This window comes from Kogia breviceps, chromosome 12 (genome assembly GCF_026419965.1).
Source record: "Kogia breviceps isolate mKogBre1 chromosome 12, mKogBre1 haplotype 1, whole genome shotgun sequence".
NCBI lineage: Eukaryota > Metazoa > Chordata > Mammalia > Artiodactyla > Physeteridae > Kogia > Kogia breviceps.
In genome coordinates, this window is record NC_081321.1 from 31,661,893 (window position 1) to 31,679,577 (window position 17,685).

Sequence of the window (17,685 nt, forward strand, 5' to 3'; positions counted from 1 at the left end):
TCACATACCCGTTTAGTCTTTAAAATACAGTGTGTACTAGGCAAGGTGGGTAAACTCATCACCTTTGTCAGATGAGTCACTGGGAGAAATGGAGCTCTCTTGGGGCCTCGTGAGTGGCAGGTAAGTGGCTGTGACACGGGGCTCTAATTCCATTTTCCTGACCCCTGGTTCTGTTTCCTTACAGTGGCTCTCTGCCATCTCTTTAGTTCGTTAGTGCTTGAAGGAAAAATATAGAAACAGAATCTAGAGGTGATTTGTGAGTTTTGTTACCAAAATCAAATGTCTTTTCTCTTCAACTGGTAGAAGGTGTATTCTGTTGTGGGCCCTAATGTTTATCTTCAACACGATGCGTCTCTGCAGTATGAAACTGAATGAAGAATAGCTCCTGACTCTGCTAAATTTCTGTTCATTTGGCACTTTTGAGATTTTCTTTTCAAGTTACAAAACATATACCATACGTACAAAAGTGCATATATCATGCACTGTTTAAAAATAAGTATTATCTTAATATCTATAGTTTGATTGTTAATCTTGTTGCTCCAGATGGGTCACAGTTTAAATAACACATTTAGGTTTAGTGCTGTAACATTTAATACTACATTGTGCATAATGATATGATCTTTCAATAGGGCATTTGTTAACCTGATGTGTGTTATTTTGTTATTTTTTAAACTTTCTCAGGTCTTTGACATTTTGAATTCAGCTGAGTTAATCTGTCTGATGAGGTGTATATCAATACCTAAAAACTTTACTGTTGAATGCATGGTTGCTATGAATCATAACAGCAAGAATGCAAGCATTTGGCTAGGCTGTGGGCACACTGACAAAGGACAGCTCTCCTTTCTTGATTTAAATACAGAAAGATACACTTCTGCGGTAAGTCCAAATACCGTTTAAATTAGTGAAACTCCAGAAAACTCACTTTGCAAATTATTTAAAGCATGTACCAATTGAAAATTACTTAGGGGTACTCAGTGTGCAGGTGCGAAGGGTCCAGCTGGGGCCAGGGGAGGACTTGAAGAACCGACATTTGGTTTTGGACACAGCTATCTGGGTTCAACCACTGGGCAGAAGCTTTTGTCAGGGGCCCAGCCAAGAACCAGGCCCGTGAGATTCCCGAGGGTGTCCATGACTTTCAAGTGGACTGCGGTGACTCGTTCTTTTTAAAAAAAAAAAAAAAAAAAAGTTATTTACGAGGAAATAAAATAAGAGGTAATACAGGAGTGTTATTAAATTAGCTTCCTGTTAGAACAAGTGTATTCACATGAAATGAAGTAGTGTGTATTTTGTTTTAAAATCACAATATATGTGTGTCTTAGGTCAGGAATGCTAGAAACACAGCCTGAAACAGAGAATCTTATATGAGTAATTCAAGGAGAGAGAAACTTTTAAGGAGGTATGAGAAACCACATAGATCAGGGGAAGAAGCTTAGCAAAAATGTAGTGTCTGAGGAAGTCTAGCCTCAGCCTTTACCCACAAGAAACTCTGGAATGTGAATAATGGCACAGATTTATCCTTTACCAGGCGAGGGGTCCAGTATTTCATTCCCACGTATCAGTCAGTCATCAGCTGCAATTTGCCCAAGGATAGGGGTGGCATAACCTCCCAACCATTTCTGAACAAGTCAGCTCCCATGGGCTGAAGGTAGTGAAGGGTGCAGCTCTGAGCTCTTAGTAGCCAACACTCAGAGCAGCCGGGGGTGCGTGATAGAGGAGATCTGGGCATGGCTTCTGCAAGATGGATCAATAAATTATATTGGGAAATATAAGGTAACTTTCTAGACTTAAAAAACCTTATATTTTGACTGTTGCCTTGAAAGAAATGTTGTACCTAAACATTATTCTTAAGGTTGAACAATCCTCTTATATTATTTTGATGGAGTGAGAAATGATACTGAGAAATAATTTTCAATTTTTAAATTTTAGTTTCAGGTGCATTCTAGGCAGGCATTTTTTTGTTTGTTTTTGCAGTACGCGGGCCTCTCACTGCTGTGGCCTCTCCCGCTGCGGAGCACAGGCTCCGGACATGCAGGCTCAGCGGCCATGGCTCACGGGCCCAGCCGCTCCGCGGCATGTGGGATCCTCCCAGACCGGGGCACGAACCCACATCCCCTGCATCGGCAGGTGGACTCCCAAGCACTGCGCCACCAGGGATGCCCTAGGCAGGCGTTTTTGTGGTTTTTTTTTTTTTTTTTTTTTTTGCCAGTTAACTCATTTATTGTTGAAAGTTAAATAAAATTGGCATTGTTTTAAAAATTAAAACCAAGAAAGTAAAAAGAGTTAAGCATGTGGATTACATAATATTTTCATTCTATGTAAGTTCTAGTCACTTAAGCTAGAACCAAGTCCTTTAGAGTGTGTTTTCTTAACAGGAAGTCACTGATAGTAGAATATTGTGCCTAGCCTTGGTGCATCTTCCTGTTGAAAAGGAAAGCTGGATTGTGTCTGGAACACAGTCTGGCATGCTCCTCGTCATCAATACTGAAGATGAGAGAAAGAAGCATACCCTTGAAAAGATGACTGATTCTGTTACTTGCTTGTATTGCAATTCCTTTTCCAAGCAAAGGTAAGTTAGTGATTTTGACCACTGGGGAAAAATTACGTATCTTTTAGATGACTTAATTGTGTGCAAAATTGTTACAGTATCAACAAAGATTGCTCATTTTTAACATTTTTCCATTGGTTGCATATATTAAAGGGAACTATAGGGGGCTACGAAGATGTTTGTATTTTTCTGTATACAGGTCAAGCTGAGACAGTTAAAAAATAGGTCCGGCTTCCAGCCTTGCTCCTGGTTTTATCTCAACTATGGCTCTATCTCTTCACCACTCAGTACATCAGTTCCTTTTTGTAGGGCCTCTTCAAACATGAGTTCTCATTCATTCTTACTTTGAATACATGTATATCAATAAACTGTTATATGCCAGTCTAAAGCCTATCACTTAACTAACTACCAAATTGGAAAAAAACTTCAGTAGATGAATTCAGAAGTTGTCAATAGGTGACATGGCTTAACCATTATCAGTCAAAAGGACTTTATCTCAGGAATTTATCGAAATGGCAGAATTTCAGGTGTAACAGGTTAGTTGCTGTAATATTTGGGGCAGTATGATTTCCAGGAGCCATTTAGATTATGCACCATATACTTCTCTGGTTTAAGTCAGTACTGGAAAATAAAAAGTATTAGAAAAATGTGAAGTCCAAGTTTTTGGTGGCTAAAATATAAACTCCACTGGCAATTTTGGAGTTGAAATTATTTGGATACTGTCAAATAAAAATTTCATCAGATGAAGTCCAATAGGCAAGGAAGACTTTATATTTAAGAGTATTGCAATAGGGGAGAGGGATTGGACTCAGCTCTGCTGAAATAAAAGGTGGGAGAGTTTTTAAACCCTGTAATGAGCTAGTGGAAAAGTACTGGAGGACACTGGGGGAGGGGGAGGGTCAGTGTGATTAGGCCATCTGTGTTTGCTGATTGTTGCTTATTGAAGTTAGGCTCCTACGTTCCCACAAAGACTGGGAGAAGGGGTGCCATCCTTCCTGATGACATTTCAGAGAGGGCGCCCAGATCCTTGAGAAAGACATCCTTGAGTTGTGAAACTTGACAAAGCTCTACATCTTAAATGGGCAGAAAAAGAAGTTGCAATTTAAGTTTTCTCAAGTAAATGCTATAAGGAAAAGGAGGCAGAGGCCAATAATCAGGAAGAAACCTATCTAAAGTTTAGTTAAGGTAGGTGGTATGTTAAGACCATCTTGGTCAATATAAGCATTATTTTTGTAACAATTTTGACATTTTTTTCTTTTAGCAAGCAAAAAAATTTCCTTTTAGTGGGAACTGCTGATGGCAGCTTAGCAATTTTTGAAGATAAAACTGTTAAGGTAAATGTTGAACGCATTCTGCATCAAAATTTAAGTTCTTTGTTTTATGTTTACTCATCACCACCCTCCTTCTAACTGATTATAAACTCCCTGAGATTCTGGATCATATATTCTGCTTTTTATCTTTCTATGGCTTCAGGAAGTCTTGAACACAGTAGATTCTCTATAAGTACTTACTGATTAACTGTATATTTTATATGAATGAACCAAGGATGAATTGATAAATGAGATCTGATTTATAAGGTTAGGGATGGAAATAATTCCATTTTTATATAAGTGAAGTAGATAATTTCTTATACATTGTGGAAAAAACAAGGGAAACAAGTTTTAAGTCTGGCTTGCTAGCAACCTGTTCTTTTTCTTTTTTTTTTTTTTTAACATATTTATTGGAGTATAATTGCTTTACAGTGGTGTGTTAGTTTCTGCTGTATAACAAAGTGAATGAGCTATATGTATACATACATCCCCATATCTCCTCCCTCTTGCGACTCCCTCCCACCCTCCCTATCCCACCCCTCTAGGTGGACACAAAGCACCGAGCCTGATCTCCCTGTGCTATGCAGCCGCTTCCCACTAGCTATCTGTTTTACATTTGGTAGTGTATATATGTCAGTGCCACTCTCTCACTTCCTCTCAGCTTACCCTTCTCCCTCCCTGTGTCCTCAAGTCCATTCTCTATGTCTGTGTCTTTATTCCTGTCCTGCCCCTAGGTTCTTCAGAACCATTTTTTTTTTTAGACTCCATATATATGTGTTAGCCTACAGTATTTATTTTTCTCTTTCTGACTTACTTCACTCTGTATGACAGACTCCAGGTCCATCCACCTCACTACAAATAACTCAGTTTCGTTTCTTTTATGGCTGAGTAATAGTCCATTGTATATATGTGCCACATCTTCTTTATCCATTCATCTGTTGATGGATACCTAGGTTGCTTCCATGTCCTGGCTATTGTAAATAGTGCTGCAATGAACATTGGGGTACATGACTCTTTTTGAATTATGTTTTTCTCAGGGTATATGCCCAGTAGTGGGATTGCTGGGTCGTATGGTAGTTCTATTTGTAGTTTTTAAAGGAACCTCCATACTGTTCTCCATAGTGACTGTATCAATTTACATTCCCACCAACAGTGCAGAAGGGTTCCCTTTTCTCCACACCCTCTCCAGCATTTACTGTTTGTAGAGTTTTTGATGATGGCCATCTGACCAGTGTGAGGTGATACCTTACTGTAATTTTGATTTGCATTTCTCTAATCATTAGTGATGTTGAGCGTCCTTTCATGTGTTTGTTGGCTATCTGTATATCTTCTTTGGAGAAATGTCTATTTAGGTCTTCTGCCCATTTTGGATTGGGTTGGTTTTTTTTTTTTTTTTTTTGGTATTGAGCTGCATGAGCTGCTTGTATATTTTGAAGATTAATCCTTTGTCAGTTGCTTTATTTGCAAATATTTTCTCCCATTCTGAGGGTTGTCTTTTCGTTCTTGTTTATGGTTTCCTTTGCTGTGAAAAAGCCTTTAAGTTTCATTAGGTCCCATTTGTTTACTTTTGTTTTTATTTCCATTTCTCTAGGAGGTTAACCTGTTCTTTAACCTTGAAGAAATCATTTGACTTTCTGTTATTAAGATTCACATTTATCATTACAGAATTAATTTCTCCATCCATCATTCATCTGTGGCTCTATCTAGTCATTTAACATCCTACCCATTCATACTCTTTGTTATCAAAAAAGCTTATTATCTAATGAGAGACAAAGAAGTAATTATAGTATAATCCCTAGGTTACTTCCTGTACAATTTTTGCATGGAGAAGTGAAGAGATTGGTTATAAGGATAACACATTGAATACCATTTGAATTAAATCCTGTTTTTGTAAGTCCTTTGAAAAATGTATCCTGAATTTTTATTTTAATACCTCTAACCATTTAAGATGGGAAAGTAGTTTTTAGAAAGCTGAAATTTTACACTGTTTCATTATGTGGCTACTCAATTTACTGAATGTGTTTTCTCTTTTTGGCAAAGTGTAAAGGAGCTGGTCCTTTGAAGACACTCAATATAGGAAATGTCAGCACTCCACTGATGTGTTTGAGTGAATCCATGAATTCAACCGAAAAAAACATTACGTGGGGAGGATGTGGTACAAAAGTTTTCTCATTTTCTGATGATTTCACCATTCAGAAACTGATTGAGACCAGGACAAATCAGCTGTAAGTTATTCCTATCTATGCAACTCATTTACCAGTTTTTTCATGTTTATTCTTTATAATCAAGTCAATAATGCTATCGATAATCCCAAAGATCTTTCAAAATGCATACTTTATTTTTCTATTGTAAATTTAAATATTCATTATAGAATTTAGAAAGCAGAGGAACATTAAAAAATCACCCAGTCTAATCACATTTGGGATAAAATATGAAAACTCATAGTAATTTTAGTAGTATCTATCAATCTAAATTTTTATTATTTTCATTATCTCTGTATCAAATTAAACATGGAATTTGAGAGGCATCAACTCGTTATTTTACTAAAGATACGGATTTTACACATGTATTTTGTATAATTTTCTGTTCTTTCGTTTTTTATTGAGGTATAGTTGATTTACAATATTATATAAGTTTCAGGGGTACAACATAATGATTCACAATTTTTAAAGGTTATATTCCATTTATAGTTATAAACTATTGGCTATATTCCCTGTGTTGTACTATATATCGTTATAGCTTATTTATTTTATACATAGTAGTTTGTACCTCTTAATCCCCTAACATTATCTTGGCCCTCCCCCCTTCCCTATCCCCACTGGTAAACACTAGTTTGTTCTCTGTATCTGTGAATCTGTTTCTATTTTGTTATATTCCCTAGTTCATTTTATTTTTTAGATTCTACATAGAAGTGATACCAAACAGTATTTGTTTTTCTTTTACTTATTTCACTTATCATAATAACCTCTAAGTCCATCCATGTTGTTGCAAATGGCAAAATTTCATTCTTTTTTATAGCTGGGTATTATTCTATTGTATATGTATCTTCTTCTTTATCCATTCATCTGTTGATGGACACTTAGGTTGCTTCCATATCTTGGCTATTGTAAATAATGCTATATGAATATTAGGGTATGTGTATCTTTTCAAATTAGTGTTTTCATTTTTTTTGGATAAATACCCAGGAGTGGAATTGCTGGGGCATATGGTAGTTCTATTTTTAGTTTTTTGAGAAACCTCCATACTGTTTCCCACAGTGGCTGCACCAATTTAGATTCTCACCAACAGTGTATGAAGTTTCCCTTTTCTCCACATTCTTGCCAATATTTATTATTTGTGGTCTTTTTGATGACAGCCATTCTGACAGGTGTGAGGTGATATCTCACTGTGGTTTTAATTTGTATTTCTCTGATGATTAATGATGTTGAACATCTTTCCATGTGCCTGTAGACCATCTGTATGTCTTCTTTGGAAAAATGTCTGTTCAGGTCTTCTGCCCATTTTTTAATGGGTTTTTTCATTTTTTCTGATGTTGAGTTATAGGAGCTGTCTATATATTATGGATATTAACCCCTTATCAATCGTATCATTTGAAAATATTTTCTCCCATTCAGTAGGTTGTCTTTTCATTTTGTTGATGGTTTCCTTTGCTGTGCAAAAGCTTTTAAGTTTACTTGGTCCCATTGTTTATTTTTGCTATTATTTTCTTTGCTTTAGGAGACAGATCCAAAAAAAAAATTTTGTTACAATTTAAACCAAAGAGTGCTCAGCCTATGTTTTCTTCTAGGAGTTTTATGGTACCTAATCTTACATTTAAGTCTTTAATCCACTTTGAGTTTATTTTTGTATATGCTGTTAGACAATCTTCTATATTTCATTCTTTTCCTTTCCAGCACCACTTATTGAAGACACTATCTTTTCTCCATTGTGCATTCTTGCCTTCTTTGTTGTAGATTAATTGAACATAAGTGGGTGGGTTTATTTCTGGTCTTATATTCCATTGACCTATGTGTTTGTTTTTGTGCCAGTACCATATTGTTTTGATTGCTGTAGCTTTGTAATATAGTCCGAAGTCAGGGAGTGTGATTCCTTAAGTTATGTTCTTTCTCAAGATTGTTTTGGCTATTCAGATCTTTTGTATTTCCATACAAATTTTAAAATTATTTGTTCTTGTTCTGTGAAAAATGCCATTGGTATTTTAATAAGGATTGCATTGAATATGTAGATTGCCTTGGGTAGTATGGTCATTTTAATAATATTAATTCTTCCAATCCATGAACATGGTGTAGCTTTCCATCGGTTTGTGTCATCTTCAGTTTCTTTCATCAGAGTCTTAACAGTTTTCTGAGTACTGCTCTTCTATCTGCTGTAGTAGGTTTATTCCTTGTTATTTTATTCTTTTTGATGCAGCTGTTAATGGGATTGTTTCCTTAATTTCTCTTTCTGATTGTTTGTTGTTAGTGTATAGAAATGCAACAGATTTCTGTATCCTGCAACTTTAGTGAATTCATTGATGAGCTCTAGTAGTTTCCTGGTAGCAACTTTAGGATTTTCTACGTATAGTATCATGTCATCTGCAAACAGTGACAGTTTTACTTCTTCATTTCCAGTTTGGATTCCTTTTATTTCTTTTCCTTGTCTGATAGCTGTGTCTAGGACTTCCAGTATTATGTTGAATAAAAGTAGCGAGAATGGATATCCTTGTCTTGTTCCTGATCTTAGAGGGAACACTTTCAGGTTTTCACCGTTGAGAATGATGTTAGCTATGTGCTTGTCATATATGGCCTGTATTATATTGAGTTATATTGAGATATGTTCCCTTTATGACCAATTTCTGTAGAGTTTTTTATCATAAATGGATTTGAATTTTGTCAAAAGCCTTTTCTGCCTCTATTGAGATGATCATATGATTTTTATTCTTCAGTTTGTTGATGTAGTTTATCATACTGATTGATTTGTGGATATTGAAAAATCCTTGCATTGCCGGGTTAAATCCTACTTGATAATGGTATATGATCATTTTAATGTATTGTTGGATTTGGTTTGCTAATATTTTGTTGAGGATTTTTGCATCTATGTTTATCAGTGATACTGGCCTGTAATTTTCGTTTTTATGTGTTTTCCTTGTCTGGTTTTTAGTATTGAGGTGATGGTGGCCTCATAGAATGAATTCAAGAGCATTCCTTCCTCTAATATTCTTAAATATTTTGAGAAGGATAGGTGTTAAACCTCTTCTCTAAATGTTTGGTAGAATTCATTTGTGGAGCTCTCTGGTCCTGGACTTTTGTTCACAAAGTATTCTATTCAGAATGGTTAGGGGATAATATGAAATAATTGCCAAATACTCTAGCCTGTTTCTTTATCAAAATAGTGTTAATCCTTTATTTGCATTAATAACTAACATAATAAGGTTGTATTATATTTTGAAATACTAGCAAAATGAAATGACATTCTTTTCTTTCCCCCTAGGTTTTCTTATGCATCTTTCAGTGATTCCAACATCATAGCAGTGGTGGTAGACACGGCTCTTTATGTTGCTAAGAAAAATAGCCCATTTGTGGAAGTGTGGGACAAGAAGACTGAAAAACTCTGTGAACTGATAGACTGTGTGCACTTTTTAAAGTAAGTTAATTTTTTAAAAAATTTTATTGTGAAAAGAATACTACATGAGACCTACCCACTTAACAAATTTTTAAGTGTACAATATGTTGTTGACTGTAGGTACAGTGTCATTGGTTCTTTATTTTATGCCTGTAAGAGCTGTCCTTACACTTCAGATTTCACAGAGAGAGGAAGTATGACTTATTTTTCTTCCTTTCTACTTCTAAACAGAAAACTGTTTAAAAAAACCCCTCAGAAATAAAATTGCTAATGCTTCTCAGCACCATCTGTTGGTATCCGACAAATTTCATTTTTGAAAAAAAAATAGGCACATAATAGATATGGTTTCCTCAAGGTATTACAAAGAAAAAGTCACAAAACAATATAAAATATGGGTGAAAAAATGTACCGGATTGACCAGTGCACTAAGGAGGGAAGATCAAGATGCCAGACTGAGACCGCAGAGCTCAGTCTGATGCAGTGTGTCGGAGACTTCCCATCAAGCACATCCCTTGTTTGCTGCTGCTGGCACACAGGACCATTGCCAGCCTTATTTGCTAGCTACTTCATAGTTTTGTTCTGGTTTTACAGTATAGATGTTTTTATCTGCTGGAGGACATTTAGATTATATGTCATATCCATAAAATGAGATTTCAGAGTTTACTTTCCTAACACCTTAGTTTTTCTCTGGATGGTGAGGAGATTTATGTTCAGAAGAGCTGACAGTTCTGCCTGGTAAAGGGTCCCTTACTTCCTGAAATTCTAAAATTATTATGATTCCTTTACTTTTGGATACCTCATTTTTGTCATGAATTACTCATTAGCTCAGTGAAAAATTCAGTCGTTTGTATTCATATCTTTTACATGTAAATGATTATAATTTTATTTTCCTCTGTAACTTTTAGACTTCATAAAAACCTTTTGAAACTTTTTTCCCTTCATACTGGGCAAATTGGTTCTTTTTTTTTTTTGCTGGATTACATAGGCTTATTTATAAAAATTTTGTTTATCTTATTTATTTCAGAATTTCTTGAAGTTAAGAGGCAATTGTGTTATCTTCGATCATTTATGCTTTATGTAGTGAAACGTGGCTCTTTTTTTTTTTTTTTTTTTTTTTTTTTTTTTGGCGGTACGCAGGCCTCTCACTGTTGTGGCCTCTCCTGTTGCAGAGCACAGGCTCCGGACGCGCAGGCTCAGCGGCCATGGCTCACGGGCCTAGCCGCTCTGCAGCATGTGGGATCCTCCCAGACCGGGGCACGAACCCGTGTCCCCTGCATCGGCAGGCGGACTCTCAACCACTGCGCCACCAGGGAAGCCCTGAAACGTGGCTCTTTGACATTCTATATTTAGCAAAATTAGTTCTGTACAATTTTAACAGTATGTAATGTATGCTGTCATGTATTCATAATTTAAAATGTTATATATGTGTGTGTGTGTGTCTGTATATACAAAGAGAGACACACATTTATTTTATCTCTTTATTTCCGAGAAAAGTATTAATGCATACTTTCCTTACGGTTTTTAGGGAGGAGCTGGTCAAAGCAAACAAGGAAGCGAAACACCAAATGTCTTATTCTGGGAGAGTGAAAACTCTCTGCCTCCAGAAGAACACTGCCCTCTGGATAGGGACTGGGGGGGGCCATATCTTACTCCTTGATCTTTCAGCTCGTCGAATCATCCGTATAATTCACAGCTTTTGTGATTCTGTTAGGGCCATGATGACTGCACAGTTAGGCAAGTTTCTTTCCTTTAGATCTTTTTTTTCATATTCTCTAAGACTATAAAAATATGTTTTTATTTTAAATTTAAGTTTTCTCTTCACTTTCCAATGTCATGTGAAGTGTCTCAGAAGTTCACAGTGAAATTTTGCAGGATGTATTTTGAATAGGGCCCTTAAAAACACGAAGGGAATAGATGTTTTTAGTCCCATAAGAGAAGCAGATTATTCTAACTAAACACTAAATTTGGGTCTTACTTTCTCTTTGTTCTTTATAATTAAGACAAAAACATATAATGTTGAGTATTTTTAAGTTTTTGACCAAAGAAATTAAAACAAATGTTTATTTTGATCATAGTTTAAGCTTCCTACTAGTTTTTCATTCTATAAATAAATTTATATTCTTGTAGCAATATATGCTGAACTTCACAATCTACAAATATTGACAAATCATAATGTTTTGCTCAAGCTTTTATGTTTTTTCTTGTTACTCCTTTTCTACTTAAGTATGAAAAAATCATGATAGCACATGATACTCACACTCAACTATCTTCTTTTGACTAATTATTTGCTTTAGGCAATAGACTTAGTATATATAGAGTTGATCACAAAAATGGGGTTAAGTTCTGCAAAACTAGAGTTAATGTAGCTTTAGCAAATGAGAAATAAAATGTTTAACAGGGTAAAGAGAATAGTAAATTCGTTTTACAGGAATATATTAAGGGGTGAGACAAATGTTTCTCCTCAACCTCACCCATTTTCCATGAATGGGTGTCAGAGTTGCACAGGAGTTAGAATGAGGTGCTCCTAGTGACTGGTGACTACCAGGACACACGTACACACCAACAAAGTAGTAGGTGTGCAGGGGATTGTCTCTCTAGTCTTACTCACCAAGGGTGTTGTATCCTTTAATTTAATTTGTATGTATTGAATTGGCCAAGAAGTTCATTCGGGTTTTTCCGTATGAACTTTTTGGCCAGCCAAATACTTTGGGATCCAAATGGTTGTTCATTACTGACGTTGTAGTGAGATTTCAATGGGTTTTATTGATTTTTTAAATAATTTAAACATAATGTACAATGTATGGCATGATCTGGCTTCACTCTAGCTCTCTAGCCCTTATCATTGGCCATATTCCTCTCTGCTTTTTCTGGTCTAGAAGAACATTCAGTCCCTCTTAAATACTATGCTTCACCCTACCTCAAGGTTTTATGTGTGCTGTTTCATCTTTTGCCTAGTTAACTTAGTTACCGAGTAGTAACTCATCTCCTCACTAGACCGTAAACTCCATGTGGGTTGGCTCTGCTTGTGTTTGTTCCCTTTAATTCCCATGGCCTAGCCTAGGGCCTAGTACATAGAGGCTTTTGATAAATATTTGTTGAATAAATTATTGAATGACTTGAGAATAAAGTATTGTTATGTGACAGGGTATTCAGTATATTATATGTCCATGCAACTCTCTATCCAGATGCTTCACATTTGACCAGTGCATTAGAGTATCCAAAGCACTTTTGCACACACTATCTCTTCGACATATAACTTTGGCTGGAGGGGTACTGTATGAATATTGAACCCATTTTGCAGAAAGGTTAAGCTATTTTCTCAGATTCACACAATTAATAAGAATGATAATAAGGATTAGATCACAAATTTTCTAACTTTAAAAAATTTGTGGTCATCTTGGAGAGTTTTTTTTAATAGTTGAGGGATCTCATAAATAGTGGAATTGTAAGTTAAGTTCCAAGGTTTTCGTTTCTTAAATATGAACAGTTGTACTCTTTAAAGTCCAATTTCTTATATTGTTTTAACAGAAAACTTTTATTTTTTGATAAAGGAAGCCTTAAAAATGTCATGCTGGTTTTGGGGTATAACCGGAAGAGTATTGAAGGTATGCAACATCAAAAAGGTAATGTTTAATAGGATACTGTATTCCAAGCAGAGTGCAATGATGTGAATGATTATAACATATTTTGTGTTTATACATTTACAGTAGATATTACATATGCGATGAAACTTTAGGCATTTTTAATTGGTAGCTTCTTTATCGTTCAAATAATTTAGATATAAATCTTTAAAATTAAGTTTTAGTGATTTAGCAGTGTTAAGTATTTATTTTTCAGGTGAAATAGAGATATCAACCACTATAAAATGAGAAGTAGCTCAAACCTAAACTAAATGTGGATATTTTTCCTTACGTATTACCTATATCCATATTATGTCTGATTTTGAACAGTGTTTGCAAAATCTTTATTTCTTTCAGAAAATGAAGTGTTATAGGTTATTAAAGGTCCACACTAATTAAAGTTTAATAGTTATAGAACAAAATACATTATAGAATGTATTTTAAACATTTTCCAAATGTAATTTCTTATAAATGGCAATAATTTAGCACATTATTTACATGTACATATATACACATACACACACATTTGTCCAAGGCAACTAAATATAAATTAACAAAAAGTAAAATAAAAATGTCTCATGGCAGATCTTTGAAACATGATTTGTTTTTTAATTTTCTAGAGATACAGTCCTGCTTGTCTGTTTGGGACATCAATCTTCCACATGAAGTGAAAAATTTAGAAAAACATATTGGAGTGAGAAAAGAATTAGCTGAAAAAATGAGAAGAATATCTGTTGAATAAGAGGGATCTTGGAAATCTTTGTCTTTGGATGGGAAAATTATTATCTTATAAATATTCTTTAAAAATATTTACATATAAAAAGGGTATTTCCACTACTTGCTGTTTGCTAATGTGTATATGAAGGAATATTTATAGGTTTTATTTTGTAAAAATGTATAAAATTAATGTTTCTTATATATCCTAATAAATCTTGTGGATTAAGTAATGAAAGGAAATTGAAAAAGTACTTAATTGCAGTACTCGTACTGAAATTTACGAAGTGGATAATTTTTTGTTTTGTTACTCATAATGAAGGTAAACTTTATTTTACATTCTGTGATTGACAGGTCTATTGCTGGACTACTTTCTAGATAGTCTATAAAATAGAATAAAAATGTTAGAACAGTTTTACATGTAATACATTCCTTCTTAGATTGCTTTTAAATGAAGTTATCATATATGCTTGTAAATAGTCAGTGAATTTGCCCTAATAAAGCCCTTTGTTGGGACATGAATTCTTTTTGTTCCTGATGCAAGCAATGCATCTCATACAACTTCACTTTATCTAAAAGAAAATGCTGTAAAACGTGCTGATAAGAAACCAACATATTGTCAAAATCCTCCTATCCAAGAAAGACATAGCCACTCTCTTTTCCTATATTACAACCCTGCCTTTGAATGTGGAACCCTGAAGTTTTATAATTGGTGTAAAAAAAATGTTCAGTCCTTCAAGTGATATTTTTATGTTTTAATTTTGATTCTGAGTGCTAAGCCAGACCACTGGCTACTTGTTCCTAATCTTCACTCCAAATGTTTCTACTCTTCTTCTTCCTAAATTTGTGACCCTGCAAATTCTACATCGTTCAGGTAGAAACTCTGTTTTCGGAATTATAGAATTCTACAACTCCCACCAAGACCATTGGGACAAGAATGTAACATACCAGTTTGCTGAAGAAGAAAGGAGCTTTAGCTGTAATGGGTACCTGTTAACCTAGTCTTCTAAATTATACTTAAATTGTTTAAATAAATTCCCATGGTAGGAGTATCAGGGCCGAGTATCTACATAACCATTTAAGTGTCATTTCTGCTTTAAGAAAATACATTTGTGGTAAATCTGTTGGCCCTGGCCAATATTTATAATTTCAAACAATTCCCTATGATAGGGTAACTAGCCCATTTAATAATCTCAAAACTGAGAATTTTATTATATGAAGACTAAATTTCTTTATATTAAGGGTAATTAATAAATTCTTAACCCTGAAAGATTCTCCATTTTTCAGAGGACTTATATTTTAATTTGTTATGTAGTTCAAAATAAAGTCAGAAATGATGGAGCTATTTGTTCCTGTGATATTTCTCATTGTTACTTTGTATTCATATGCCAAAGACAATTATGGAGAAATATGTAAATGAACATTGTATTTAAATGAAGCAATAAACATTTTTAAAGCATGTTTGTGAATTTTAGAACTCTTTGTGATAATGTTTTATTTTTCACATATAAGTCTGTAATCCATCGAAACTTTTTATTCATCTGTGTATGTGACATTCCACTATAGGAGTTGCTAACTGAAGTATTCTCCTGGAGCATTATCCAGTTTTCTATAGTACAACCAGTTGTCAGCATCTTGGGATAAAACCCAATGGGCATAATGTATTCTATTTTCAAATTCTCATAAAATTTTTCTTAAGAAGAATGGTTCAGTCTTGAGTATTGTTAAAAAAATAAGACGTTAGAACAACCGATTTATTTTTAAAAAGTCATTTAATTTTTTTTCTGATTAGAACCCTAGAGTAAACTGCTAATCATTATCAAAACGTAAGCATTTATCTTAACAGAAAATATACTTTGGGGGAAGTTCAGATACAAAGAAAAGGGAGCCTCTCTGAATCGAATTCTGGCAGGCATTATTGATTATGTGTGAACTATTTATTTTTCATCTGGACGGTAAGACATATTGATGAAACAGAACAGAAGTAGCAAAAAAGATTGCCTTCTTGTCAGTTCTATTGCTGCTTACTGATTTACTTTTCTATCCTACGTTGGTCTAAATTCCATGTCGGCCTATTACAGCAAGGGGATTTCCTCGTGTCAAAATGAAAGTGGTACTTGCAAAGAGTTAACAGGATTTTTTTCTGCATTTACTGAAATAAGCATATTAAGTGCAACGCTATCAATGGTACTAACTATGGACATACTTAATTTTTTAATATGAAGATCAGTGTAATTGATAAGATTTATGATTTTCTCTCCTCCAGTGAATTGCCTGTGGCTGCTGATTTCTGGATGGTACATCCCTATTCTGAGCTGGGTAATGTTTTGTGTACAGAGTGGAGTAAGATTGCTCTGATTTTTTGTTGTTGGGGGGTGGGGTAGGAGTGGGAGTAGAGAGAGCATTGTGGTTGAAGATCATCCAATGAAAATTCTTCTGCCTTAGCACAGAATTATTTTCTCTATGTAACTTCCATGTATTACACTCAACATCTCTTTGCTCCCTTCCCCTCCTACAATATGGGTTTTTAAAAAATTTATCTGTTTCATATCCACTGTGTTTGAGCTACATTACTGGCTAGCACAATGCTCCTGGCACATAATTACATATAGGAAATTTAATTGGCATCAAAATCTTCTATGAATTTCTGATAATTTCTGGACAGTTCTTTCTTCTTGCAGTAGGAGATTATAAAATAAATGAGATCATTTCAGTTTTATGTGACTAGAATGCTTGAATAAATGTGGGAGTATCTGTTTAGCAAGAGAGGTTTTATTTCAAAGATGAACATAAGTTCAGCCACATACAATAGAATGTCTTCACTGATATATATTTATTTCAAAAGTAAACACAAGTAGTAACAATATGTAGCAATACCCTTAGTGAACTGTTACGTTAGTCTTTTAAGTCAACTCAATCCCATTTTCATAAAATGCCCTCAGTTATTTTGTACACTTTGGTGTTCCATAAAGATAATTAGTATGTGTCAATTACAGAGAAATAAGTTTTCCTTCATCCCTAACTATTGACATTTTACTCTTTACCTCCACTTTTTGGTTTATTGACTTTATATTAAAGAATATGGTTCTCCAGGTGTTGACTTACTTTTTAAATGTCATGATATAAATTGGTCTATAAATTATTTAATTGTTCCTTCAAATAATTTTTACATTTTCAAGGTAATGTAAATAGGAAGAAAGAAAACAGACATAACTTGAAACAGTGACTGAAGGAGATTTTTATAGCAGAATTGCACATAATGGAAAAAGTAAAGAAATAGTCGACCTGTCTTCAATCCCTAGTTAAAGGCCTACCTGTCAAAAACATGTAGAAAAATCTCCCTTGTAAGTGTACACACACAGAAGAATTAATCTTTTAAAATTTCTTTTTTCATCCTGTGTGTCAGATTCAAAAAATTTGTAGAAGTTAGGAGATGTGCTCTGGGCTCCTGGGCCTGACCCCATCTCCTTGTGCCAGCCATGTTGCTTAATCTGTCTTCGTGTTAATGTCCTCAGGTGTCAAAAGGGACAAAAATACTGTCACATACAGTTGTTGTCAGAAGCATATTCTTATCACTTTTATCCCCAAACCTAAAAGAACTGTTAGCTGCTTTATATTTGTTGATGAGAGAAAGGTGAATTTTGACGTCTGAAGCTGGTAGATGGAGCCAATATTCTGCTGATTATCCATTCTGCTGTGTTACTTGAGTGACAGACTAAGGCCTCTGGATTATATATCATGGGTATCAGAGATCGAGAAAGCTAGTAACTTGGCATCCTGTCAAACTAATACTTTGAATATTTGCTTAGCATTTATTTAGTGGAAGCTGGGAGAAACTGACTTTGTGTTAATAAAAGTAATATGAAAACAAATTGGCTTTGGTTGTGTTTCCAGG

General features: G+C 34.7%; 1 protein-coding gene across 1 annotated transcript in view; it reads left to right on the forward strand.

The window, feature by feature from the left end:
• The window catches only part of LRRK2 (leucine rich repeat kinase 2), a 155,807-nt gene extending 140,544 nt beyond the window's left edge, over positions 1 to 15,263 (forward strand). Inside the window, exons 44-51 of the mRNA XM_067009064.1 lie at positions 682 to 876; positions 2,373 to 2,566; positions 3,807 to 3,879; positions 5,896 to 6,080; positions 9,325 to 9,477; positions 10,982 to 11,190; positions 13,008 to 13,079; positions 13,697 to 15,263. Coding sequence (XP_066865165.1) covers positions 682 to 876; positions 2,373 to 2,566; positions 3,807 to 3,879; positions 5,896 to 6,080; positions 9,325 to 9,477; positions 10,982 to 11,190; positions 13,008 to 13,079; positions 13,697 to 13,818 — 1,203 coding nt within the window. The 3' untranslated portion in view covers positions 13,819 to 15,263. The remainder of the gene's footprint in view (positions 1 to 681; positions 877 to 2,372; positions 2,567 to 3,806; positions 3,880 to 5,895; positions 6,081 to 9,324; positions 9,478 to 10,981; positions 11,191 to 13,007; positions 13,080 to 13,696) is intronic.
• The last annotated feature ends 2,422 nt before the right edge of the window (positions 15,264 to 17,685 follow it).